Below are 26,619 nucleotides of genomic sequence, written 5' to 3' on the forward strand. Positions count from 1 at the left end.
ATAGTCCATGGCTTTTGCCTCAATGATATGGACTACGTCCTTCTCAAACTGCAGCCACTCCCTTCGATGGCTTGCTGGAGGCCACTTAACCCACTGATATTCTGCTACTGTGCCTGGAACGGGAGTTTCCGGTGCTTGGAGGTTCTGGGCAATGTGGGGTGACTCCGGGCCGGGCTCCTCCTGTGTCTCACCAGGAGTGAATCCCAAACGCTGCAGGAAGTTCATCTTGGCCTGATACATTTTTAGGCAACAGGAGTTCTTGCAGACCTAGTCGCAAAAGCATCTCTCACTCGTAATTAATGATCTGTTTGCAAAGGTTGACATTCGTAGGTCTTTTTTGGTGGGGTGCTCATCCTGCCCTCCCCCCCCCCACCCATCCACCCTGCGTTATCCTAGAGGAATGTCTCTGTGGGTCTGCCCACAGCTTGTAGGATTTCCAAATACATTCTGTCCTACACTGCACATCCACATCCTCATACAGAAAGCTAGGCACACGTACACATCTTTAGTTTATACAAGAGCTTTGGTGTTCATTCATAATTGGCGAGTGGCACAGCAGAGAGAAAGGTCTTGTGCTCAGCTTAACTGGGCAGAAGGAGAGGGTCGTTAAGGTGTTTTGGAACCCACTGAAGAAGTGATGAATCCAAGTACTTAGATGAATCTCATGACGGGGAAGCATTCAGTACAATTTAGTGGGGATACGTAGTGAAATGATTGCACAACAGACAGTATGTCAGAAATATCAGGCTTGTTAAAAAGAATACATGTGGCAAGTGGCCTGGAGGAGTCAGGCTCCAATTTCATGCAACAGACCTTTGTAGAACAGGAGAGGACCACTTCCACTCTCACACTGGAGAATTTTAACATGAGGAAGCCAATGCCAGTATCTACCAAGAGCCCGGTGTTCCCATAATTTTTATTCAACACAGTGATTTAAGTAAGGAATCTGAAGCCAGAGGAAAGGATAACTCTCATCTTCAAAGATTTGCTGGGACATCAGTATGCTCAAATATGGAGTTCAGGTGGTTGGCATCTGTCTGTCTCAAAGGACAATGGGTGATGATGATCATTATCATAAGCCTGGGCAGAAGGTATGTAGATCCTGAGATGCCCAGTTGTCAAGCTGCCCCTCTCGGTCTCACCAGCGTAGTCCAAAGGAAGGCTTATGAAGCTATACATTTGGCACCAGCTTGGCTGCAGGAGCTGCCGGAAGGATGTTCAATGACGTCCAGCTGCCTTACGGGCTCCACTCCGGATTCGCTCTGGGTCCACTCCTGTAGTCTTTGTCTCTCCCGAGGCTGCCCACAAGGCAGTAGAACTATTTACCCATAGCTAGGGATCTGGTTCACGAGCGTGCTACGGTTCATTGTGTAGGTAGGTAGATGGCTGACATATGACAACATTAACGATATGAAAGTTCAACTCGTGAACTAGAAGTAATATGGACAATTCATGAGCCAAGTCCAAACTAATCAGAATTTGTGGACCAGTTTGTGAAAGACTGCATTTGATTGGCAGCATCGAGCTGGCACTGCCCCGGGGCGGTGTGGTGTGGTGTCCAGGCTGGGGTCTGTGTGCCCCCGATGTTTGCTTGGCAGAAGGCGAGCTGTATTGTGGTGGGCTGCAGATTTTGCTGGCACTCAGTTGGGCTCAGCTCCTCATGCTGTGGTGTCACCTGTTTACAGTGCGCTCCACCAGGGTCAACGAGGTGCAGCTTTCGGGCTGGAGAGAATCTCCAGTCCTGCTGAAGAATCTCGACCCGAAACGTCGACAGTGCCTTTTTTTCCGTGGATGCAGCCTGGCCTGCTGAGTTCCTCCAGCATCTTGTGTGTGTTGTTCCGATACGTGCTGGCTATCTTCTATGTGCGAGGGCTAGACCGCAAGTTGCGGTATCAGCTGTTTAGAGTTGCCAGGAGAGAGGTGTCGGAGTCGGTGTTGCTGGTGCTGCCCCCACCTGCCCCGCCAGTGTTTGCTCGGCAGAAGACAAGCTCCGCTGTGGTTGTCTGCAGGTTCCGGTGGTGTTGGATGACTTGAGTTTGGACTCTTTTATTGAGTGGCCATGTCTTTCCATCTTATACACGCTTTTGTGTGCCTTGTGCTGTGCGTGACTGTTGGTGCTGTGTTTTGCACCTTGATCCCAGAGTAACGCTGTTTCGTTTCGTGAGCATTCATCTATGGTTGAATGACAATTAAACTTGAATTGAATTAATGGCGTCAGAGGGTGACTTCTTTGAGCTCATTTGCAAAACAGCTTAAATTCCTCTCTTTGGTGTATTTTTTTTTCCTTTTCGAAGTGGCTGGGGTCTGTGATCTACAGCTGCGGTCTAACTGCGGTTCTTCTCAGAGGTGGGTTCCTGCTGTTGGAGCTTGCCGACCGGCCGTTTTTGATATCATATTAGATATTATATCTAATAAAATTGATGCACCATCAAATAACTCTCGGAGACAGGAGGCGAACGATAAACTTTTATTAGCTTCAAGAGACCACGATTAGCAGCAAGAGACCACCACACAACATCCTGGAGACTGAGGGGGGAGCAGTGACTCCAATCTGCTTTATACAGGGGTCAGTGGGAGGAGCCACAGGAGCAGTCAGCAGAGGGGCGTGTCCAGACAGGTATATATAGTTCACCTCAGGAACCAGCAGAATGTCTCCCCCTCCCCACACCATTGAGAGAGAGGGAGCGATCGCTCGAGTGCAGAAGCCTCCCGCTGTCTCAGTGCTCTGATCTCCCGCGATGCTTCAGTTGGAGTCAATACCAAGGAATCAGACATCCACAGGGGCCACTCAAGGCCTCACCCCAAAGGTGCACATCATTAAGTTGGAGGTGCAGCAGCTACTCAGGGAGGGGATCATTAAACCAAGCACAAGTCCTTGGAGGGCCCAGGTGGTCGTTGTTCAGACCAGGCAGTAAAATAGGATGGTCGTGGACTATAGCCAGACCATCAATAGGTTCCCGCAGCTTGACGCGGACCCCCTACCCCACATCGCGGACATGGTCAATCAGATAGCTCAGTACAAGGTGTACTCGACCACAGACCTGAAATCCGCTTACCACCAGCTCCCCATCTGCCCGGAGGACCGCCCCTACACCGCCTTTGAGGTGGGTGGCAGGCTCTATCACTTCCTGCGCATCCCGTTCAGTGTCACGAATGGTGTCTCTGTCTTCCAGAGGAAAATGGACCGGACGGTGGACCAGTGCCAACTGAAGGCCACATTCCCATATCTGGATAACATCACCATCTGCGGTCACGACTGGCAGGATCACGACACTAACCTCCAACGATTTTTCCAAGCGGCCAAAGCTCTTAACCTTACCTCTAACAGGGACAAGTGTGTGTTTGGAACCACCCGACTTGCTATCCTTGGTAACGTCGTGGAGAACTGGGTCATTGGCCCTGACCCCGACCATATGCACCCTCTTTGGAACTCCCTCTTCCCACCACCCTCAGAGCCCTCAAACAGTGCCTGGGCTTTTCCTATTACGCCCAATGGGTCCCTCACTACGCAGACAAGGCCCGCCCCCTGGTCAAGTCCACCGCATTTCCCCTCTCAGCCAAGGCCCGCGCGGCCTTCAGCCGCATTAAAAGGGACATTGCCAAAGCAACGATGCATGCGGTGGACGAGACCATTCCCTTCCAAGTAGAGAGTGACGCCTCTGACTTTGCGCTGGCTGCTACCCTCAATCAGACAGGAAGGCCGGTAGCATTCTTCTCTCGTACCCTTCAAGGCTCTGAAATTCGGCACTCCGCGGTGGAGAAAGAAGCCCAGGCCATAGTGGAAGCTATTAGGCACTGGAGGCACTATCTCACCGGCAAAAGGTTCACCTTGCTGACCGACCAGCGCTCAGTTGCGTTCATGTTTAGCAACCAACAGCGGGGCAAAATCAAAAATGATAAAATTTTGCGGTGGAGAATGGAACTCTCCACCTACAACTATGATATCCCGTACCGGCCTGGAAGGTTCAATGAGCCCCCTGATGCCCTATCCTGGGGAGCTTGTGCCAGCATGCAGCTCAACCGGCTATATGCCCTCCATGCAGATCTTTGTCACCCGGGGGTCACCCGATTTTACCATTTCGTGAAAGCCCGGAACCTGCCTTACTCCCTTGAGGACATCAGGACGATGACCAGGGACTGCCAAGTCTGCGCTGAGTGCAAAACGCACTTCTACCGTCCTGAAAAGGCACAACTTATCAAGGCCACCCGTCCCTTTGAGCGACTGAGTGTCAACTTTAAGGGCCCCCTTCCCTCCACCGACCGCAATGTGTACTTTCTCAACATAATCGACAAGTACTCACAGTTCCCCTTTACCATCCCCTGCCCCGATACCACTGCCACGTCTGTCATAAAAGCCCTGCACCAGCTCTTCACTCTGTTCGGGTATCCCTGCTGTATCCACAGTGATAGAGAGTCCTCCTTTATGAGTGACGAGCTGCGCCAGTACCTGCTGGCTAGTGGTATTGCTACTAGTAGGACCACGAGATATAATCCCCAGGGAAATGGACAGGTGGAGAGGGAGAATGCCACAGTGTGGAAGGCCACACTTTTAGCCCTTAAGTCAAAGGGATTGCCAGTCTCTCACTGGCAGGAGGTCCTCCCCAAGGCGCTCCACTCCATCCGCTCCCTGTTATGCACGTCCACCAATGCCACCCCTCATGAGCAACTCCTTTCTTTTCCCAGGAAGTCTGCCACTGGGACCACCCCACTGGCTTGGATGACGTCCCCAGGGCCAGTTCTGCTCGGGAAACATGCGAGGAGCAATAAATACTCCCCGATGGTCGAGAGGGTTCACCTACTTCATGCGAACCCCCAGAATGCCTACGTGGTCTTACCTGATGGGCGGGAGTACACGGTCTCCGTCCACGACCTGGTGCCCGCAGGAGCACCAGACCCCTACCCTGAATGAGACCCCTACCCCGAACACTCCACGGTGACTACGAACCCCGTACCCACTGATGTATATACCCACGAGACACCACGCACACCAAGCCCTACACAGACTCCTCATGACACTCCCATACCGGGCGCCTGGCACAAGCATGAGGGATTACTGATGCCTAACGGGCTGGCACCTCAAGTCAGGCCGGAGCCAGCACAACCTCCATCACCGGTGCAATCACCACCAGTGCTACGTAGATCGCAGCGACGGACTCGACCGCCTGATAGACTTAACCTGTAAATATACTTGTAAGAAACTTCGCCCCACGGGGACTCTCTTTTAAAACAAAGGGGGGGTGAATGTGGTGAACTATATATACCTGTCTGGACACGCCCCCCGCTGACTGCTCCTGTGACTCCTCCCACAGACCCCGTATAAAGGCGATTGGAGGCACTGCTCCTCCCTCAGTCTCCAGGATGTTGTGTGGTGGTCTCTTGCTGCTAATCGTGGTCTCTTGCAGCTAATAAAAGCCTATCGTTCGCCTCCGGTCTCCGAGAGTTATTGATGGTGCATCAGTTCCCGAGTCAGGTGAGCGCAGATAAGCATCACATCAGACTGTAACATTGAAAGCGGTTTGTTGGTCTCCCCTCTCGCTGAGAAAGGAGTGACATCTCTCCCTCCCTTGTTAGTGAGAGAGACAGAGCCTGTGGCATGTCGAAGTGCTGGGTTATGGACTATAGATTTTGATGGACCTAGATCATAGTCTTCTTGGGGGCTTTGCTATTGTTTGCTGGTGGGAGGTGGGTGCTTATGCTTCCTGCTAGAATAAATAGGGGAGGGAGAGGGGCGAGGGTTGATGCTTTGCTGCTGCTTGTATGTGGGAGGGTGGAGGGGTCTTTGGCAATCTAACGTTTTTCTACCATTCATTCTTTGGAGTTTTCCTCTGTTTCGGGGATGTCTGCGGAGAGTAAGAATTTCAGGTTGTACACTGTATATGTTCTGTGATATTAAATGGAACCACTGAACCACTGAATTGAATTGAAAAGGTGGTGTTTCAGGTAAGCAGTATTCATCAATAAAAACCCCTCATTATCTGAGTTCCTCACCTCAGTATCACCATCGAGGAAGGAGGTACAGGAGCCTGAAGACTCACACTCAATATTTTAGGAACTGCTTCTTCCCTCCACCATCAAATTCCAAAATGATCCTCTCTGCTATTCCCTCCTTGCACTTACTTATTTTTGTATCTTAACGGTAATTTTTATATCTTGCTCTCCACTGTTTGTGCAAAATAACAAATTTCACAACATATGTCAGTGATAATAAACCTGATACTGATCTGATTCTTAAGAACCCACAGTTTTTCGTCAATCACAAGAGTCATCACTCTCGACTTCCATATTGTGGTTGAAAATAAGGAACTTTCAGATGGTAAGAAAATCATGAGAATCTGTTTTCCCTTTAGCACTGCAAGGGGCAGAAAGCTGAGAGTTATGACAAAGTTCAGCTACAATGCTCAAGGATCTGGAGAGTAAGGTTACTGTACCAGCAATATTGGCTAGTAAATATGTTGTGTGTTTAATATTACAATTGATTTGAGTAATCTTGTACATATATTGTTTGATTACGTATTCTTGTTCATTTAAATAATTCATTCTGGGTTACATGTAAAAATGTGTGAATTGCATACGTCATCACGCTACCAGGTGGTACGTGCGCGTCTCATTTAAAGTAAACTTGAAGTTAGTCATGCATTTCAGACCCATGTCTTCCTTTGAATTAGTTTAATATTTTGAAATTGCAAAACAAACCGGGAACAGGGTATTTTTACAATGAACCCGATGTAGCTAACAGAGGACAAACAATATGGCTTACACCAGAAGCGAACAAAAAATTAACAGGCTTGGCTGTGTCCATGAAATGAGTTTGAATGTCATTTCATACTAAAGCCTTTAGTTATCCAACTATACTGTAGAAAAGACAACTCGTGTGGGAATGACATTTGTAATAGTGAAATACAACAACCAACAAGTTACACAGGGCTTATATGTGATAAAAATTGTGGGCGCCAGCTTTTTGGTTCTGTAATTGGCTAAGACAACTACAACTTGATTAGAGATCCATCCACCATTTGCATGCCACATCCCCTGCAACAGAGTCAGCTGAAAGTTGCTGGATGATGCCACAGCAGTGCCAAGGGATGACGTTGGAAAACTCAAATGTATCAAAGGTAAAAGACATAAAATGCCACATCCAAGTTTTACAAAGCCTGTCTGGTTTTTCATATCATCTGTGATCAAGAAACCAGTCAACTAGATTGCATGGAGGCTAGAGGAATTTTTTCCAAGTTTGAGTGGAGCCCATGGGCAATGCCACTGTTCCAAGTAGCATGAAGAATGGGTCTGTCTGAATCTATGGTGACTTTACGGTCAACATCAACCCAGTACTGAAAGTAGATCAATACCCTTTGCCCAGGATAGAAAATATCTTTGCAAACCTTTCAGAAGGAAAACGTTTCAGCAAAGTGAACTTAGCTGAGGTCTACCTGCAGATGGAGGTGGAAGAAGAGTCCAAAGTGTTTCTCACCATCAACACTCACAAATGGCTTTGTAACTATCTTGGGCTTCTCTTTGGAGCAGCATCTGCACCTGCACTCTGGCAGGGAGTTATGGATCAGGTGCTGCAATTTTGCCCAGGAACTCAGTGTTACCTGATTGACACCACTGGTAATGGTGAGGCTGACAAGAAACATCTCCAAATTCTCAGGACAGTATTAAAAAGTATGGGCTCAGAGCACAATGCAACAAGTGTGGATTATTTAAACCAAGTGTCATCTACTGTGGTCACACCATTGATGCACAAGATTTTACACAAGTGTTCTAAACAAATTCAAGCAGTGGTAGATGCCCCAAGGCCAAAGGATGTGTCACAATTTTGATCCTTTTTAGCATTTGTCAATTACTATAACAGGTTCCTGCCAAACTTGTCTACTGTGCTCCACCCCTTGAACTCATTACTGCAGATCGGGGAGAAGTGGCAATGGACAAAGCAGAGTGAGCTGACTGTCAAAAAGGGGAATGAAACAGAGACCAGACACTGTACTCACGCATCGTGATCCACATTGTACAGTGAAGCTTGCCTGTGATGTCTCGCCTTATAGTGTAGGTGTTGTCACATGTTATGAGTGACGGAAGTGAATGTCCCATAGGCTTTGAATCATGCTCCCTTACCACCGCAAAGGGAAATTACACACTGATTGACAGAGAGCCCATGAGTCTGGTTTGGGGTATCAAACGTTTCCACCAATACTTGTATAGGAAAGAGTTCACCCTCACTACTGATCTTTAACCACTAGTGACAATTTTCAATCCACATAAGGGTGTTCTACTAACAGCAGCAGCACAATAGACAGCAGGTGCAGGTGTAGGCCATTCGGCCCTTCTAGCCAGCACCGCCATTCACTGTGATCATGGCTGATCACACATAATCAGTACCCCGTTCCTGCCCTCTCCCCGTATCCCTTGACCCCGCTACCTATAAGAGCTCTATTTAACTCTCTCTTGAATGCATCCAGAGACTTGGCCTCCATTGCCTTCTGGAGCAGAGCATTCCACATATCCACCACTCTCTGGGCGAAAAAGTTTTTCTGCATCTCTGTTCTAAATGGCCTACCCCTTATTCTTAAACTGTGGCCTCTAGTTTTGGACTCACCCATCTGCGGGAACATGCTTCCTGCCTCCAGTGTGTCCAATCCCTTAATAATCTTATATGTTTCAATCAGATCCCCTCTCATCCTTCTAAATTCCAGTGTATACAAGCCCAGTCGTTCCAATCTTTCAACATATGACAGTCCCGCCATTCCGGGAATTAACCTTGTGAACCTACGCTGCACTCCCTCAATAGCAAGAATGTCCTTCCTCAAATTTGGAGACCAAAACTGCACACAATACTCCAGGTGGGGTCTCACCAGGGCCCTGTACTGCAGAAGGATCTCTTTACTCCTATACTCAATTCCTCATTATAAAAGCCAGCATGCCATTAGCTTTCTTCACTGCCTGCTGTACATGCATGCTTGCTTTCATTGACTGATGTACAAGAACAGCTAGATCTCGTTGTACTTCCCCTTTTCCTAACTTGACTCCATTTAGATAATAATCTGCCTTCCTGTTCTTGCCACCAAAGTGGATAACCTCACATTTATCCACATTAAACTGCATCTGCCATACATTTGCCCACTCACCCAAACTGTCCAAGTCACCCTGCATTCTCATAACATCCTCCTGACATTTCACACTTCCACCCAGCTTTGTGTCATCAGCAAATTTGCTGATGTTACTTTTAATCCCTTCATCTAAATCATTAATGTATATTGTAAACAGCTGCGGTCACAGCACCGAACCTTGCGGTACCCCACTGGTCACAGCCTGCCATTCTGAAAGGGACCCATTAATCAATACACTTTGTTTCCTGTCGGCCAGCCAATTTTCAATCCATGTCAGTACTCTGCCCCCAATACCATGTGCCCTAATTTTGCCCACTAATCTCCTATGTGGGACTTTATCAAAAGCTTTCTGGAAGTCCAGGTACACTACCTCCACAGGCTCTCCCTTGTCCATTTTCATGGTTACATCCTCAAAAAACTCCAGAAGATTAGTCAAACATGATTTTCCCTTCATAAATCCATGCTGACTCGGATTGATCCTTCTACTGCTATCCAAATGTGTCGTAATTTCCTCTTTTATAATTGACTGCAGCATCTTTCCCACCACTGACGTCAGGCTAACCGGTCTATAATTCCGTTTCCTCTCTCCCTCCTTTCTTGAAAAATGGGACAACATTAGCCACCCTCCAATCAGCAGGAACTGTTCCTGAATCTGTAGAACATTGGAAAATGATTACCAATGCATCCACGATTTCTAGAGCCACCTCTTTAAGTACCCTGGGATGCAGACCATCAGGTCCCGGGGACTTATCAGCCTTCAGACTCAACAGTCTATCCAACACCGTTTCTTGCCTAATATAAATTTCCTTCAGTTCGTCCTTTACCCTAGTTCCTTTGACCACTATTACATCTGGGAGATTGTTTATGTCTTCCCTAGTGAAGACAGATCCAAAGTACCTGTTCAGCTCATCTTCCATTTCCTTGTTCGCCATAATAAATTCACCCGTTTCTGTCTTCAATGGTCCAATTTTGGTCTTAACTATTTTTTTGCTATTCACATACCTAAAGAAGCTTTTACTATCCTCCTTTATAATCTTGGCTAGTTTACCTTCGTACCTCATTTTTTCTTGGTGTATTGCCTTTTTTGTTTTCTTCTGTTGCTCTTTAAAAGCTTCCCAGTCCTCCAGTTTCCCGGTCATCTTTGCTATGTTATACTTCTTCTCTTTTTATTTTTATACTGCCCTTTACTTCCCTCGTCAGCCACAGCCGCCCCTTACTCCCCTTAGGATCTTTCTTCCTCTTTGGAATGAACCGATCCTGCACCTTCTGCATTATTCCCAGAAATACCTGCCATTGTTGTTCCACTGTCTTCCCTGCTAGGGTATTGCTCCATTGAACTTTGGCCAGCTCCTCCCTCATAGCTCCACAGTTACCTTTGTTCAACAAATATGGAGATGGGCTGTTTCTTGGAGGACACAAATACAAGATCGAATTCAAGAGGACAACTAACATGGAAATGCTGGTGGACTGTCATGTTTACCTTTGGAAAAGGAAATACCAGAAAAATATTACAAAAGAAAAGGGCAATCCTCCTGATAGGTTCTCCCAAACACAAATCGAAAGTCAACCTACTACAGCAGAGATGACCCAAACGGAAACCAGAAAAGACCCCACCCTGTCTCAGGTCTACATGCTCACCTAGAATGGCTGGAACGTGCAGCAGAAATCCATTTCCCCTATTTTTACCAGGGCCGGGACAAATTTGTCCTTGGTGGAGGTTGCCTAGGGGATTGCCAGTTTTTGTACTATCCAAGCTGAGAGTTAAAGTGTTGGAGGAGCTACAGTGCATGCTGGTCTTCTAGGCATGGTCAAAATGAAAGTGATGGCTTTGTCTGGTGGCCTAGGAGGGGTCAGCAGATCAAGCAACTTGCGGTATGCTGACACATCCAGACGTTGCCAAGAGCGGTGCCTCTCCATCCCTGGGAATAGTCTGTATTGCCCTGGAGGCGGATTCTCGTGGATTTTGCTGGACCGTTCATGGGCACAATTTTCTTGGTAGTAGTGGATGCACCTACAAACAGGCCAGAGGTCTTCCCAACAGCCTCCACCTCAATGTTGCATACTGTTGATGTATTGAGAAGCCTGCTTGCAAGGACTAATGTTTCAGAACACTTCGTCAGAGACAATGAAGCACTGTTTTGGGGTGGAACAGTTTCAGATATTCCTAAAGATGAATGGAATAAGACACATTACACCGTACCACCTATTGACAAATGGCTTGTTGGAAAGGTTTGCCCAGAGTCTAAAGAACGCACTGTGAGCAATGTCAGTAGAACACACTACACCAACACCGAACCACAAGCTCACCGATTTCCTCCCTGCATGCTCGTAATGCAGCATACTCCAGAAGCATCAACTCACCAGCTATGCTGTCCCTGGGACACCCTTGCGCTCACACTTGATTCTCCCCAAACCCAGTCTCAGGAGGACTATGCAGGGGGAAAAGCTGAGACTATTTGAAGGGTCCTCAAACTAGGAGGTTCATTGCTGGACAAGCAGTCCTGGCAAGGAACTGGGTATTTGGAAAGATTAAAGACTGAGCTGGACCACTCTCCTACACAGTGGAGATTTTGCCTGATATCATCTAGAGGTGACACATCAATCAGTTGAAGAGAGCATTGTCAATTGTAAAGAGACAAAAGCTGGCTGCAGCTATCAAAACCACTTCCTGCAGTCTCAGAGTCAATTCCTACAACCACCACAGATGAGGCCCCAGAACCTGAGATTGTTTTACAGCCACAAGTCTCACCTGCCAAGCAGAGTGATTCCCCCCCCCCCCCAATCAGGAAAGACATTGTCCCACAAGAATAAGAAATCCTTCATAATGATTAAATTGGACAATTTAAAATTTACTATGCTGTGGATAAGACCATAAGACATACGAACAGAATGAGGCCATTCAGCCCATTGAGTCTACTCCATCATGGCTGATCCCAGATCCCACTCAACCCCATCCACCTGTCTTCTTGCCATATCCTCTTTTGCCCTGAGCAATCAGGAAACTATCAACTTCTGCCTTAAGAATACCCAAGGACTTGGCCTCCACAGCTATCTGTAGCAGAGCATTCCACAGATTCTCTGGCAAAAGAAAACACTGCTTACCTTTGTTCTAAAGGGTTGCCCCTCAATTTTGAAGCTGTGCCCTCTAGTTCTGGACACCCCCACCATAGGAAACATCCTTTCCATATCTGCCCTACCTAGTCCTTTCAACGTTCGGTAGGTTTCAATGAGATCCCCCTGCACTCTGCTAAATTCCAATGAGTACAGGAACAAAGCTGCCAAACACTCATATGTTAACCCCTTCATTCCTGTAATCATCCTTGTGAACCTCCTCTGGACTCTCTCTAACGACAACACATCCTTTCTGAGATGTGCAGCACAGACCTATAGACAATACTCCAAGTGTGGCCTAAGTAGTAACTTATAAAGCCTCAGCATTATCTCCTTGTTTTTATATTCTATTCCCCTTGAAATAAATACCATCATTACATTTTTACCACAGACTCAACCTGTAAATTAACCTTCTGGGAGTCTTGCACGAGGACTCCTAAGTCCCTCTGCATCTCTGATGTTTGACCCTTCTCCCCATTTAGATAATAGTCTGCACTATTGTTCCTTTTACCAAAATGCATCATCATACATTTTCCAACACTGTATTCCAACTGCTACTTTTTTGCCCATTCTTCCAATTTGTCCAAATCCTTCTCCAATTGCCTTGTTTCCTCAGCACTACCTACCCCTCCACCTGTCTTCGTATCATCTGTAAACTTTGCCACAAAGCCATTAGTTCCACCATCTAAATCACTGACAAACAATGTAAAAAGTTGCATTCCTAATACTGACCCTTGAGGAACCTCAGTAGTTACTGGCGGCCAACCAGAAAAGGCCCCCTTTGTTCCCACTCACTGCCTCCTAGCTGTCAGCCATTCCTCTATCCATGCCACTATCTTTCCTTTGTATAGAAGATGTCAGTGTAGTAGCTGTATTATATAGTATACTGTATATCAATGCATTCTGTATTGAGTTGGAGGTTATAGTTAAGCAGGGAAGAGTGTTGTGTATTTAATATTTCAGTTATATTTGAGTAATCTTGTATTATATGTGTGTGTGTGTGTGTGTGTGTGTGTGTGTGTGTGTGTGTGTATATAAATACAAGATTACTCAAGAATACTTAAAGGGAAAATATATATTTAAGTATTCTTGTTGGTTTAAATAAGTAATTACAAGTTGAATGTAAAGAAATACGTGAATTGTATATGATATTTTGTTACCATATGTGATGCATGCACCTCGCTTAAAGTAAACTCAAAGTTAAGCTTGCATTTCGGACTCCCGTGTCCTCCTTGAATTAGTTTAATTACAAAACAAGACAAAAGCAATCCAGATCCAAGTCTCTATTGATCTCTGGTGAGTACTGCAACTGCGTGTCTCGGAAGAAACTGAGACTAGTGGTGCGTAGGAAGCAGAGCTTTGCAAGCACGGTTCCATTCAGAAGCTAGTTCTGAACAACACAATCCTAATAACGTGAGGAATGACATCAATAGGTCTGCGTCTGACGCTGAAAATGCGTTATCACTGCATTTGTGATTCTGACAGGATATATTGTACTCAATTCAATTTCTGTCATAATGAAAAATGACCCGGAAAGTACATCACATTTTACTGCGAGATAATCAACAATCAGTGTGATGCACAGTACTTGTAGGCATTTACTTCCTTACTCTGGCATTCACTGAAGCCATTCCATAACCTTTGGCTGCTTGTTTATCATTACCTCAAACTTTCTATAGGAAATGCGCAATGTACAATTGTGGAAGTAGGCGGCGCAGGAGGTCACAGCCCTTGTCAATTAGTATATGGCTATCCATACTTCTTGGCCAGTTTCACATTTGTCTAAATTCTTTTTCCTTCAGATATTATTCAATTACCAGAACAATGCAGAAGCAGGAAGTTGTGTGTTCCGTACAGATGGTATGATACTGAAACTTCTGGGCAAGCTGTTGAATGCTTTGAGTGGTTGCTGGTGCAAATGAATGATCTTCCTGTGGAAGCCAGGGCTTCAAAAGTCTGAATCTGTGAATAATACACTACAGCAAGGTATCATTGGCCACATTGAGCCTGTGCTGGTTGCATACTGAAGCTCTACAATGAATCACACTCCACTGCTTCCCACACAATTCACAACCACATAAATGTTTTCTTAAGAAGTATTTCCAATTCCCTTTTGAAATCAGTTGAAGAACTTGCTTCCACTACCCTTATAGGTTACAACAACAAGCAAAGTGGTTCTTTTTTGACCCTCCTGCAACTGAGAGAGATTTCCATTATTTACCCCATCAAAACTTGCTGTGACTATGAACAGCAAACAAAGCACTTCTCCAAAATGGATAATCCTATCAGCCTAACATCTCCGGTCTCCCATCCTACAGCTAAACAAAACAACGTTCCTCTGGACCAACATGCACAACACAGTACATATAGCTCATGCACATCAGAATCAGAATCAGGTTTAGTATCACCAGCATATGTTGGGAAATTTATTGTCTTTGCAGCAGCAGTACAATGCAATAAAAAAGTAGTGAGGTAGTGTTCATGGGTTCATTGTCCATTCAGAAATTGGATGGTAGAGGGGAAGAAGCTGTACCTGAATCCTTGAGTGTGTGGCTTCAGGCTTCTGTACCTCCTTCCTGTTGGTAGCAATGAGAAGAGAGCATGTCCTGGGTGATGGGAGTCTTTAATGATGGATCCCACCTTTCTGAAGCATCGCTCCTTGAAGATGTCCAGGAAGCTATGGAGGCCAGTGCTTGATGGAGCTGACTAAGTTTATAACTCTCTGCAGCTTATTTCTATTCTGTACAATAGCAACCCCCCCACCCCCGATACCAGACGGTGATGTAACCAGTTAGAATGCTCTCCACACTACATCTGTAGAAATTTGCAAGTGTTTTAGGTGACAGATCAAATTTCCTCAAACTACTAATGAAATATAGCTGCTGTTGTGCCTTCTTTGTACCTGCATCGATATGACGGGTCCAGATTAGATCCTCAGAGACACTGACACCCAGGAACTGGAAATTGCTCACTCACTCCACTTCTGATCACTCCATGAGAACTGGTGTGTGTTCCCTCATCTTACTCTTTCTGAAGTCCACAATCAGTTCTTTGGTCTTATAGACACTGAGTACAAGGTTGCTGCTGCAATGCCACTCAGTTAGCTAGTATACTTTGCTCCTGTACGCCCTCTCGTCGCCATCTGAGATTCCGCCTGCAATGATTCGATCATCAGCAAATTTATAGATGCCATATGAGCTGTGCTTAGCCACCCAGCCATGGGTGTAGAGAAGATAGAGCGGTGGGCTAAGCACACCTCCCTGTGGTGCGCCAGTGTTGACTGTCAGTGAGGTGGAGATGTTACTTCCATTTAGGAAGTTTAGGAAGTTGAGAACAGTTGTAGAGGGAGGTACAGAGGCCCGGGTTCTAGAACATACAGTAGAACATAGAAATTTACAGCACACTACAGGCCCTTCGACCCACAATGTTGTGCCGACCATGTAACCTACACTAGAAACTGCCTAGAATTTCCCTAGTGCATAGCCCTCTATTTTTCTCAGCTCCATGTACTTACCTAAGAGGCTCTTAAAAGACCCTATCGTATCCGCCTCCACCATCGCCACCAGCAGTGTATTCCACGCACCTACCACTTTCTGTGTGAAAAACTTACCCTTGACATCCCATCAGTTCCTATTTCCAAAATTATGCCCCCTTGAGTCATCCATTTTTGCCCTAGGAAAAAGCCTCTGGCTATCCACATGATCAATGCCCCTCATCATCCTATACACCTCTATCAGGTCACCTGCCATCCTCCGTCACTCCAAGGAGAAAAGGCCAAGTTCATTCAACCTATTCTCATAAGGTACACCCCCCAATCCAGGCAACATGCTTGTATATCTCCTCTGCACCCTTTCTATAGTGCGGTGACCAGAACTGAACACAGTACTCCAAGTGGGGTCTGACCAAGGACTTATATAACTGTAACATTACCTCACAGATCTTGAACTCAATCCCATGGTTGATGAATGCCAATACACCATACACCTTCTTAACAACACTGTCAACCTATGCAGCAGCTTTGAGTGTCCTATGGACACGGACTCCAAGATCTCTCAGATCCTTCACACTGCAAGAGTCTTACCATTTATTTTATATTCTGTCTTCAAATTAAAACCTACCAAATCTTCAAACCTACCAAAATTGGACTTCACGCTTATCTGGGTTGAAGTCTATCTACCACTTCTCAACCCAGTTCTGTATCCTATCGATGTCCCACTGTAACCTCTGACAACCCTCCAGACTATCCACAATGCCCTCAACCTTTGTGTTATCAGCAAACTTACTAACCCACCCCTCTACTTCCTTATTTAGGTCATTTATAAAAATCACATTGAGGAGGAGCCCCAGAACAGATCCCTGTGGAACACCACTGGTCACCAACCTCGATGCAGAATACGAACCATCTACAACCACCCTTTGCCTTCTGTGGGCAAGCCAGTTCAGGATCCACAAAGCAAGGTCTCCTTGGATCCCATTCCTCATTACTTTGTGATTGAGCCTCACATGGGGAACCTTATGAAATGCCTTACTGACACCCATATACACTACATCTACTACTCTACCTTCATCATTGTGTTTTGTTACTTCCTCAAATAATGCAATCAGGCTCGTAAAGCAAGACCTGCCCTTGACAAAGCCGTGCTGACTATCCCTAATCAAATTATGTCTCTCCAAATACTCATGAAATCCTGCCTCTCAGGATCTTCTCCAACAACTTGCCCACCACTGAAGTCGGACTCACTTGTCTACAGTTTCCTGGATTATCCCTACTCACTTTCTTGAACAAGGGAACAACATTTGCAACCCTCCAATCCTCTAGTATTTCTCCCGTCCCCAGTGATGATGCAAAGGTCATTGCAAGAGGCTCAGCAATCTCCTCCCTCGCATCACACTGTAGCCCAGGATATATCTCATCCAGTCCCGGTGACTCACCTAACTTAAAGCTTTTCAAAAGCTCCAGCACATCCACTTTCTTAATGTCTATATGCTCAAGCATTTCAGTCCACTGTAAGTCATCCCCACAATTGTCAAGGTCTTTTTCCCTGGTGAATACTAAAGCAAAGTATTTATTAAGTACCTCCGCTACCTCCTCCGACTCCATGCATGCATTTCCACTATTGCACCTGATTAGTCCTATTTTCAAACGGCTCATCCTCTTGTTCTTCACATACCTGTAGAATGCTTTGGGGTTTTCCTTAATCCTGCTCACCAAGGCCTTCTCATGGCCCCTTCTGGCTCTCCTAATTCCATTCTTAAACTCCTTCCTAACAACCTTGTAATTTTCTAGAGCTCTAACAGGACCTAGTTTCTTGAACCTTTCGTAAGCTTTATTTTTCTTCTTATACTTGATTTTCTAAATCCCTTGTACACTGTGGTTCTTTAACCATCGTTTCCATGCCTCAGTGGAATGTATCCATGCAGAACTCCATGCAAATTTTTCCAGAACATTTGCCACATTTCTGCTGTGCATTTCCCTGAGAACATCTGCTCCCAATTTATGCTCCCAAGTTCCTGCCAAATAGTATCATATCTCCCCCTACCCCAATTAAATGTTTTCCCAAATTGTCTGCTCCTATCCCTCTCCAGCACTATGGTGAAGGAGAGGGATCATTATGGTGAAGGAGTTGTGATCATTACCTCCAAAATGCTCTCCCACTGAGAGGTCTGACACCTGACCAGGTTCATTTCCCAATTCCAGATCAAGTACAGGCTCTCCTCTAGTTGGCTTATCTCCATATTGTGTCAAGAAACCTTCCCAAACACACCTAACAAATTCCACCCCACCTAAACCCCTTGTGCGAAGGAGATGCCAATCAATATTAGGAAAGTTAAAATTTCTCATCACAACAATCCTATTATTATTTCACCGTTTAAAAATCTGCCTCCCTACCTGCTCCTCGGTATCCCTGTTACTACTGGGGCTGGAGCTTTTCAGTCAGAACTGTAGGAATGACAGTGTTAAAAGCTGAGCTGTAGTCAATGAACAGTATCTTGACACAGGTATTTATATTGTTCAGGTGATCCAAGGCCACGTGAAGAGCCAATGAGATTCTTTCTGCTGTAGACCTATTGTGGCGATAGGCAAATTGCAGTGGGTCCAGGTCCTCACTGAGACAGGGTTAATTCCAGCTATAACCAACCTCTCAAAGCACTTCATCACTGTAGATGTGAGGGCTGCTGCACGATAGCACAAAATGTAGTACTACAACAGTAAATTAACAAATAATAAGGTGCACTTACGATGCAAGTTAAAAACTAAACAGTGTAAAGCTACTGGCACTTCATGTGTGATGAGATCTGGGTGGTGCCAGGGAGTTCAGTAGTCTCACGGCCTGGGGGAAGAAACCATTTCCCATCCTAACAGTCCTCGTCCTAAGACTATGTACCTCCTACCTGCTGGTGTTGGGGGGGGCGGGGGTCAAAAGATTGTTGGACAGATGGGAGGGATCATTAACAGTGCTAAGTGCCCTGTGTACTCAGCACTCCTGATAAATATCAGGAGGAAGGTGGATGAGAGACTCCGATGGTCCTCTCTGCATTCTTGCAATCCATCGTAGGGACTTACAGTCAGATACCTTGCAATTCCAGATGATGATGATGCAGCTAGTCAGGGCATTCTCAATGGTGCCTCTGTCAAAACTGGTTAGAATGGGGGTGGGAAACCTCACTCACCTCAGGAAGTAGAGAGGCTGCTGATCAAACAGGTGGTGTTGAGGGACCAAATGAGGCTGACCATATGCGCACTCTCAAAAACTTCTAACTCTCTCTACAGAGGAGCCGTGTGTCCGCAGTGAGGAGTGATCAGCCTGCATCTTCCTGAATTTTCTCATTCTTCCGACCAAAGTTTCACACATCTCCATGTTAAAGTTCACTTGCCAAGTGTAAACTAACAGTTGTCTTTAAGTCCATAATTCCTCCATTTTTAATCTAACTTTATCAGTAAACTTTGAAATTATGTTCTCTCTGTTCAATCAGGACTTAAATTATATCAAAAAGACCAGCATACCAACTCCAGGAAGACATTATATGCTCGACTCATTCTAAAAATAAAATTAGCTCTGATGTTTAGCCAATTTTGAAAGTTCCCCTTTATAGCCTCCTAACAGAGTTCTGGATCATTAATACCAAGACACGAGCTTGATGATGTGAGGAGAATTTAAATTGATACAATTAATCTTGAATTAGATCAAAGCCAATAAAAGCTAAGTATGAAATTACCGGATTATTGTAAAAACTCATCTATTTCCTTAATGCTCCTAAGGAAAGTTTTCTTCTTTCCCTGATGGGAAGAAAGTCTGCCATCCGTACTGATCTGACCTATCAGTGGTTCCAAACCCCCTAGTGTGGTTGATTCTTCACTACATCCACAGACACGATGACCCTTTCAGTCCCAATCGCAAGCCCATCTTAGGTTCAAAGTTCAAAGTACCTTCATTATCAAAGTATGTATAAATAATACAACCCAGATTCGTCTACTTACAGGCAGCCACAAAACAAGAAACCTGAAAGAACCCAATTTAAAAAAAGACCAACAGCCAATGCTCAGAGAGAGAAAAAAACAAATCATGCAAACAGTAAAGCAGGCCATTGAGCCCATAAACCCAAAGCTTCATCACACAGCAAGGCAAATCACTGCAAAGCTTGTAGATGCTAAGCCCGGAGCAGCCTGAGCAGGGCACAGCCTCAGCGCCGACGAGAGCGCAGCAAAATGTCGTGGGGCAGAACCGGCCCTGACCCTAGCCTCCTGGTCCCGACACCCTGCCTTTTCAGTCCATCCGGCCCAGCGTACAAATTGTCTAAGCACCGAATTATCCCCCATGCTCGGACCTGAACCCCATCGTGGCGATACGCTCTGGGCGTTGCACCCTGGGCCCTGCATTCCGGCCTTCGAGTTCCTTGATTACCCCTCCTATTCTACACCTCTTGTCTCTCCCAGTCCTCCATGTGCCTCAGAGTTGTACAGCACAGAAACAGACTAACTCATCCATGCTGACAAAGACTCCTTATTGAGCTAGTCCCACTTACCTGGATTTGGCCCACATCCCTCAAAGTCTTTCCCATCCATTGATCTGCCCAAGATGTCTTTGATTGTACCTTCCTACTTCTACTATTTACTCATCTTCTGAGTGAAAACCCTGACCAAAGTCTCCTTTAAATCTTTCCCTCCCACACTCTGGTTTTTGAATCCCACACCCTGGGTAAAAGATTGGGACCATCCACTCTTCTACATCCCTCAGGATTTTATTAACCTCATTGAGTCTCTTTCACTCAAGAAAATCAGACCCAGTCTTCATCAATCTCCCCGCATAACACCAGCCCGCTAAAACAAGCAAGGCCCTGATCAGTCTTTTCTGTACCCTCTCTAGCTTAATCACATCCTTCCTATAGCATAATGTCCTATTGAACTGGAACATAATATTCTGACTTTCGAACCTAATGCTATGTGCCTTCTTCACCAGTTTATCTACCACTGTGTCACCATTTGCAGGTAACTCTGCATTTGTATCACTAAGCTGCTCTGTTCTACTTCACTCCTCAGGATCCTGTCATGTATAGAGCTAGAACTGCTTTGGATTCGGTACCCAAAGTGCATCATTTCACACTTACCCATGTTAAGTTCCATCTCCCATCCCTTTGTCCAATTTCCCAGTTAATCTAGATCCTGCTGAAACTTAAAATAATTTTCTTCACTGCTCCCTACCACCATTTTGGGAATCTGCAAACTTACTAATCATGCCAGCTGCGTTCTCATCAAAATTGTTCATATAGGTGACAGACAGGGGTCCCAGCACTGAACACAGACCTTTAAACTGAAAAACTCTCTAACTATTGCCCTCTGACCCTTCCAATATTGTATCCATCCGGGCAGCTCACTCTGGATCTGAAGGAATGTCCTTAGCCAGAGACCTGTGAATCTGTGAAAATCGATGCCACAGGTGGCTGTGGAGGCCAAGTCATTGGGTATATTTAACGCACAGGTTGATAGATTCTTGATTGGTCAGGGCACGAAGGGATATGGGGAGAAGCCAGGAGATTGGGGCTGAGAGGGAAAATGGATCAGCCATGATGAAATGGCAGAACAGTCTCAATGAGCCAAATGGCCTAATTCTGCTCCTATATCTTATGATCTTAAGATGATCTCACCTTCCAGACCAATCTACCACACAGGACTTTATAGACAACATCTACTGCCCCACTCTAATCAATCCTCCTGGTCGTCTCTTCAAAACAACTCTGCCAAATTCATGAAATGTGATTTACTATACAAAAAGCCATGCTGACTATCCATTGATAAACGATTCCTGACTTTCCAAGTGAAGGCAGATCCTGTCTCTTAGCATCTCCTCCATGAACGCCCACCATGGAGGTTAGGGTCACTGGCCTGTAATTTCCTGGCATGTCCTTGCAGCCTTTCTTAAATAAAGGCCCAACACTAGCCACCATCTAGTATTCCAGTACCTCATCTGTGGCTAAAGAAGATATAAAAATCTCTGCCAAGGCCCCAGCAGTTTCTTCTCTCATTTCCCACAATATTTTAGGTGCACTTGGTCAGGCCCCAAGGATTTATCCTCCTTTATGAACCTCAGGAGTGCCAAAGCCTCCTCTTTTGTAAGAGGAGTCCTTGCTTCTCCATTGTGTCATGTAGGTTGAAATCTTAACCCTCCGTACTAATTAACCTAGGTGGTCCATAAAGAACCAGGCTCATTACCCTTAAATCAAAAATCCCTCCGTTGGCACCAATTTCCCAGTTGTATGCACTTCCCTGTGAAGTTGTACCAGTGAGTATCTTACATAATTGCAAATTTTATGAATAGAATATATTTTGGGGAGAATATTCCTAGCTATTAACTAATACCTCTTTATTTACCTAACCGTTTTCTCATGCTTCTCAACACAGTCACACCTGAAATTACAGCCTAGTCTTTCAACTGGTGCTTGGCCCCTTACTCTACTTGCTTTATACAGGTTTCCCCAGCTATTCGAAGGTAGGGTGTTCCTATGAAACGGTTCGAAAGCCGGAACGTCGTAAAGTGAAGAAGCAATTACCATTTATTTATATGGGAAAAATTTGTGAGCGTTCGCAGACCCAAAAAATAACCTACCAAATAACACATAAAACCTAAAATAACAGCAACATATAGTTAAAGCAGGAACAATCTGATAAATACACAGCCTATATAAAGTAGGAATACTTTTCTGCAATTATTGCAGTACTGTCCACTGTAAAGAAAATCTCACGCAAGCGGTCTCGGCAGTATTTGCGGCAAAAACACTCAGCGCACGTGCTCTTGGCAGAAGCACTCTTTCCAGTAACCTTTAAGCTATGAAGCTGCCAAATCATACCAAGTAGCACATAAAAATACACAGCCTATATAAAGTAGAAATAAAGTACGTCCAGTGTAGTTTCACTTACCAGAATCGGGAAGACAGTGAGGACACTGATGATGGTGTGTTAGGCTGAGTCGTCGGAGGTTGGGGTGGTGGGACACTGGGGTGTCATCTCATCATCGTCTGTTTCCATCAGGGCAGGCAGGTCACCTTCTTCTGTGTCTGCCTGCCTTGATGTCGAAGGTTGAGGTTCGCCATCTGCTGTGGCTGATGTGGAAGGCTTGAAAAATGACGGTATGCTTGACTGCTTAGCCTCGCGCATTTTTCTATCATACAGTTCTTTGTAAGCACTCAAACCATCCTACAAACCTGCCCTAAACCTATGTAACCTTTCAAAATTAAAGTCATACTTTTCTGCAATCATTGCAGCGTTGTCAATCGCAGTGAAAATCTCACGCAATTGCTTCACGTTCAGTTCCAGGACGACTTCACTTTCGCTACTGCGTTCGGCTTCAATTGTTATCCTTTCCTCGTCATCAGCTCTTCATCTGTCAGTTCTTGGTCATGAGATGCCAAAACCTCCTCAACATCATCTTTGTCAACTTCCACAAACCCTTAGCCAAACTCACTATGTCCCTACTTCGTTCACCATGATCGAAACGCTTTATTATGTCTAGTTTTACGCTAAGTGTAACGCCCTTGTCATCTTGTTAACGGATGCACAAAATAAATCAACATAAAGCACAGATGCTCACAGGCACGTGTTTAAGCAATGCCGGCGAGAATGCAGTTTCGGGGGAGGAACTTGGCTGCTTGGGGTGTGCACTGCCTTTTTTTGTAACAGTGAAAACACCTCCTGTTGGCGAAAACAGGTAACTAATGTAGGTCTTTCATAACAGCAAGGTGTCGTAAAGCGAACGTTCGAAAAACGGGGGCCACTGTATTTATGATTGTGGGGCTAAGCACAGTTCCAATGCCATATTTAAGTTTGCAGTTGTCTTAATACCCTTCAACCATCTGGACACAGAAAACTAATTTATTTGCATACACACAATAACTGCCCTGTGGGAATACTGGGAGACCCAGTGCCAACTCTAGAGTTTGACACTACGCTTACACTTTATGAGGAAGGAGCTCAGTTCAGGCCTCTGAGCTGTAGGATTGGCACACAATGGCACAGTTAGCAGAGCTGCTGCCTCACTGTTTCAGCACCCCGGGGTTCAATCCTGACCTTGGGTGCTCCCTCTATAGAGTTTGCACATCCTCGCCGTAACCGTTTGGTTTCCCTCGGATGTTCCCGTTTCCTCCCACGTCCCAAAGCCGTGCACGTCAGTGGGTTGTCTGCCCACTCTAAATTGCTCTTAGTGTGAAGGAGAGAGTGTGTTATAATGGAGGAAAGCAGTAGTCCTTTGAGCAGACAAAGGTACGATGGGTCAAAGTATCTTACGGAAGTAGGTAAATCAGTGCCCAGTACACTTAACGAGCATGGAACTCCAACATCTCTGATGGATGAATTAAGCACTTTGTGACTTGTACCTTAGCAGCGTCGCGAGAGAGCTGAGCATCGTTGTTTATGGCCTGCAGCTCCTTCAGCTGCTGCCGATGCTGCAGGATCTCAGCTTCCAGTGTGTCCAGCTGCTTCTGAAAGGTCACACTCTCCTCCTGCGGTTAAAAAAAAATGTATTTCAAAACAAATTGAACATGGATAAGCATCGAGAAAACATGTCATAATAGACACAATATACCAGAATCAATTAAGCCATCAATCATTCACCTTAGTATCTCTAAATGTTTCTGGCTGCAGCCAGGTCAAGTCAAGTGAAGTTTATTGTCATTTAAATACTTACATCTGTGCCATCAAATGAGATGACGTTTCTCGAAATCAAGGTGTAAAGCACTGTAGTACACATAACACACAATAACTTTTGAAAGTAAGGATGAAATCTACAGATGGATTACAGAGAAATAAACTAAAGTGCATAAATTAATTATTGTAAGGTACAGAACAGATTAACACTTCAAATGCGATGCATCTGAGAGTTCAGAAGCCGAATGGCCTGAGGGAAGAAACTGTTTCTCATTCTGACCGTTCTTGTGTTCATGCGTCAGGGTCTCCTGCCTGATGGTAGAAAGTCAACGAGGATGCTGGACGGATGGGTGGGATCCTTGATAATACTAAGAGCCCTGCATATGCAGAGCTCCTGATAAACATCCCCAATGGATGGTAGAACCAGGGAGCTGCATGAATTTACATCTGCTCCTTGCTAAGATTTGTTAGATTTCTTGATAGCGTCCACGAACCCAAAGTTCAAAGTCAATTTTATTATCAAGGTGCATGTATGTCACCATAAACAAACCTGAGATTAAATTTTCCTGTGGGAACCCTCAGCAAATCTATAGAATAGTAATTATAACAGGATCAGTGAAAGATCAGCTAGAGTGCAGAAGACAACAAATTTCAAATGCTGATATAAATATATAGCAATAAATAACGAGAACATGAAATAACAAGTAAAGAGTTCTTAGAATGAGATCACTGGTTGTGGGAACATCACAATGGATGGGCAACTGAGCGTAGTTATTCACTTTTGTTCAAGAGCCTGATGGTTGAGGGGTAGTAACTGTTCCTGAGCCTAGTGGTGTGAGCCCTGAGGCTCCTGTACCTTCTACCTGATGGCAGCAGCAAGAAAAGAGCGTAGCCTGGATGACGAGGATCTTTGCTTTATCTCACTACTTTCCTTTTGAATTATTCATCTATCTATCTACTAATTGTAATGCAGTAAATTTTCATGTATTACACTGTACTGCTACCACAAAACAACAAATTTCACTCTGTTGTGCCTATTATTCTATGGATATATTGAGTATGCCTTCAAGAATATAAATCTCAGGGTTGTATATGGTGCCGCATAGGGTTGGTGGTCAGGAAGGCTTCGTCGGGCAGGCAGTCACACACCACAGAAGGACCGTTCGGGCTGTCGCTCTCCTCTGTACTGACGGAGGATGTTTTCAAACTTCCGAGACACGTGACTGTTGGTGTGGAGGGTAGTTTACATGGTCTCCTTCAGTCTTCTGTGTTTTCTTCCTTGTTGCCATTTACCAAGTGTTAGTTTCCATGTGAGGGAGGGGTCAGGGATTTGGGGATCTGGTTCCCTTGTCGGCGTTTTTCCATGTGGGCAATCTGCTGGTTTTTCTGTGCGCGAGAGAGGGGGTTGAGGTTTCACGTTATTGTCGCTGCTTTTATGTGTGTGGGAGGATGTTGGTGGCTTGGAGTTTGATGTTTGAGCTGCTGTTTTCTGGGTGGGCGATCTGTTAGTTTTTGTGCGAGGGAGGGGTCGGGGGAGTTTGAGGTTTGCGAGTTTTGTTTCTTTTCATGTGGGGGGGGGGTTGATGTTTTTTCTTTCAATGACTTCCATGGTTTTCCTGTACTCCATGGCTATCTGGAGAAGATAAATCTCAGAGATGTGCTCTGCATTCATACCTTGGTAATAAAATGTAGCTTCCTCCTGTGATAATAAATTTACTTTGAAATTTGATATGTCAGTGATAATAAACCTGATTTTGATTCTTGGTTCTTTCTCTCCAAATATCTCTTGAAGGGAGCCTGCAAACTTGTCACAGTAAATAATCCTCCTCAAGGAGGTTGTACCTATGCTGATTTGTACAGGACATGTAACCAGAACAGGGTGTGGGCGTGAGCTTTTCCCCTCTCCGCTGCAGTGGCTTTAAAAATCGTGGGGCTTTAGCAGGAAAAGGTGACCATACCTGCAGGTGGGCCTTGAGTGTCTCATACACCTTCATCACGTGTGATGCCTCACCAGATTTCAGCTGTGTCTTCTCCAAACGGTTCTCAAGCAGCCGCAGGGTCTAAAACACAAAGTCAATGAAGTGTTGAATTGTGGCAGAAAGTACAAAAGGTTTAAAGTTGCAAAATGCTGCTCTGTACAAAGAACATTAAAGTAACTAGCTATCATTCAGTGGCAATGAGGCAAAGTGGAACGAGTGGTTATGAGATGTAGAAAGACCAAGCATTGCTTTGTACACACGAGGAAATCTGCAGGTGCTGGAAATTCAA

At 45.2% G+C, this 26,619-nt stretch overlaps 1 protein-coding gene across 1 annotated transcript in view; it reads right to left on the bottom strand.

Annotated features, from left to right (window-relative positions):
* The window catches only part of odad3 (outer dynein arm docking complex subunit 3), a 65,819-nt gene that overhangs the window by 27,274 nt on the left and 11,926 nt on the right, over positions 1–26,619 (bottom strand). The window contains exons 5-6 of the mRNA XM_059992189.1: positions 26,310–26,411; positions 24,081–24,206 (exon numbers count right to left, since the gene is read on the bottom strand). Of these exons, the coding sequence (XP_059848172.1) occupies positions 24,081–24,206; positions 26,310–26,411 (228 nt within the window). The remainder of the gene's footprint in view (positions 1–24,080; positions 24,207–26,309; positions 26,412–26,619) is intronic.

This window comes from Hypanus sabinus, chromosome 16 (genome assembly GCF_030144855.1).
Source record: "Hypanus sabinus isolate sHypSab1 chromosome 16, sHypSab1.hap1, whole genome shotgun sequence".
In the NCBI taxonomy this organism is placed as follows: Eukaryota; Metazoa; Chordata; class Chondrichthyes; order Myliobatiformes; family Dasyatidae; genus Hypanus; species Hypanus sabinus.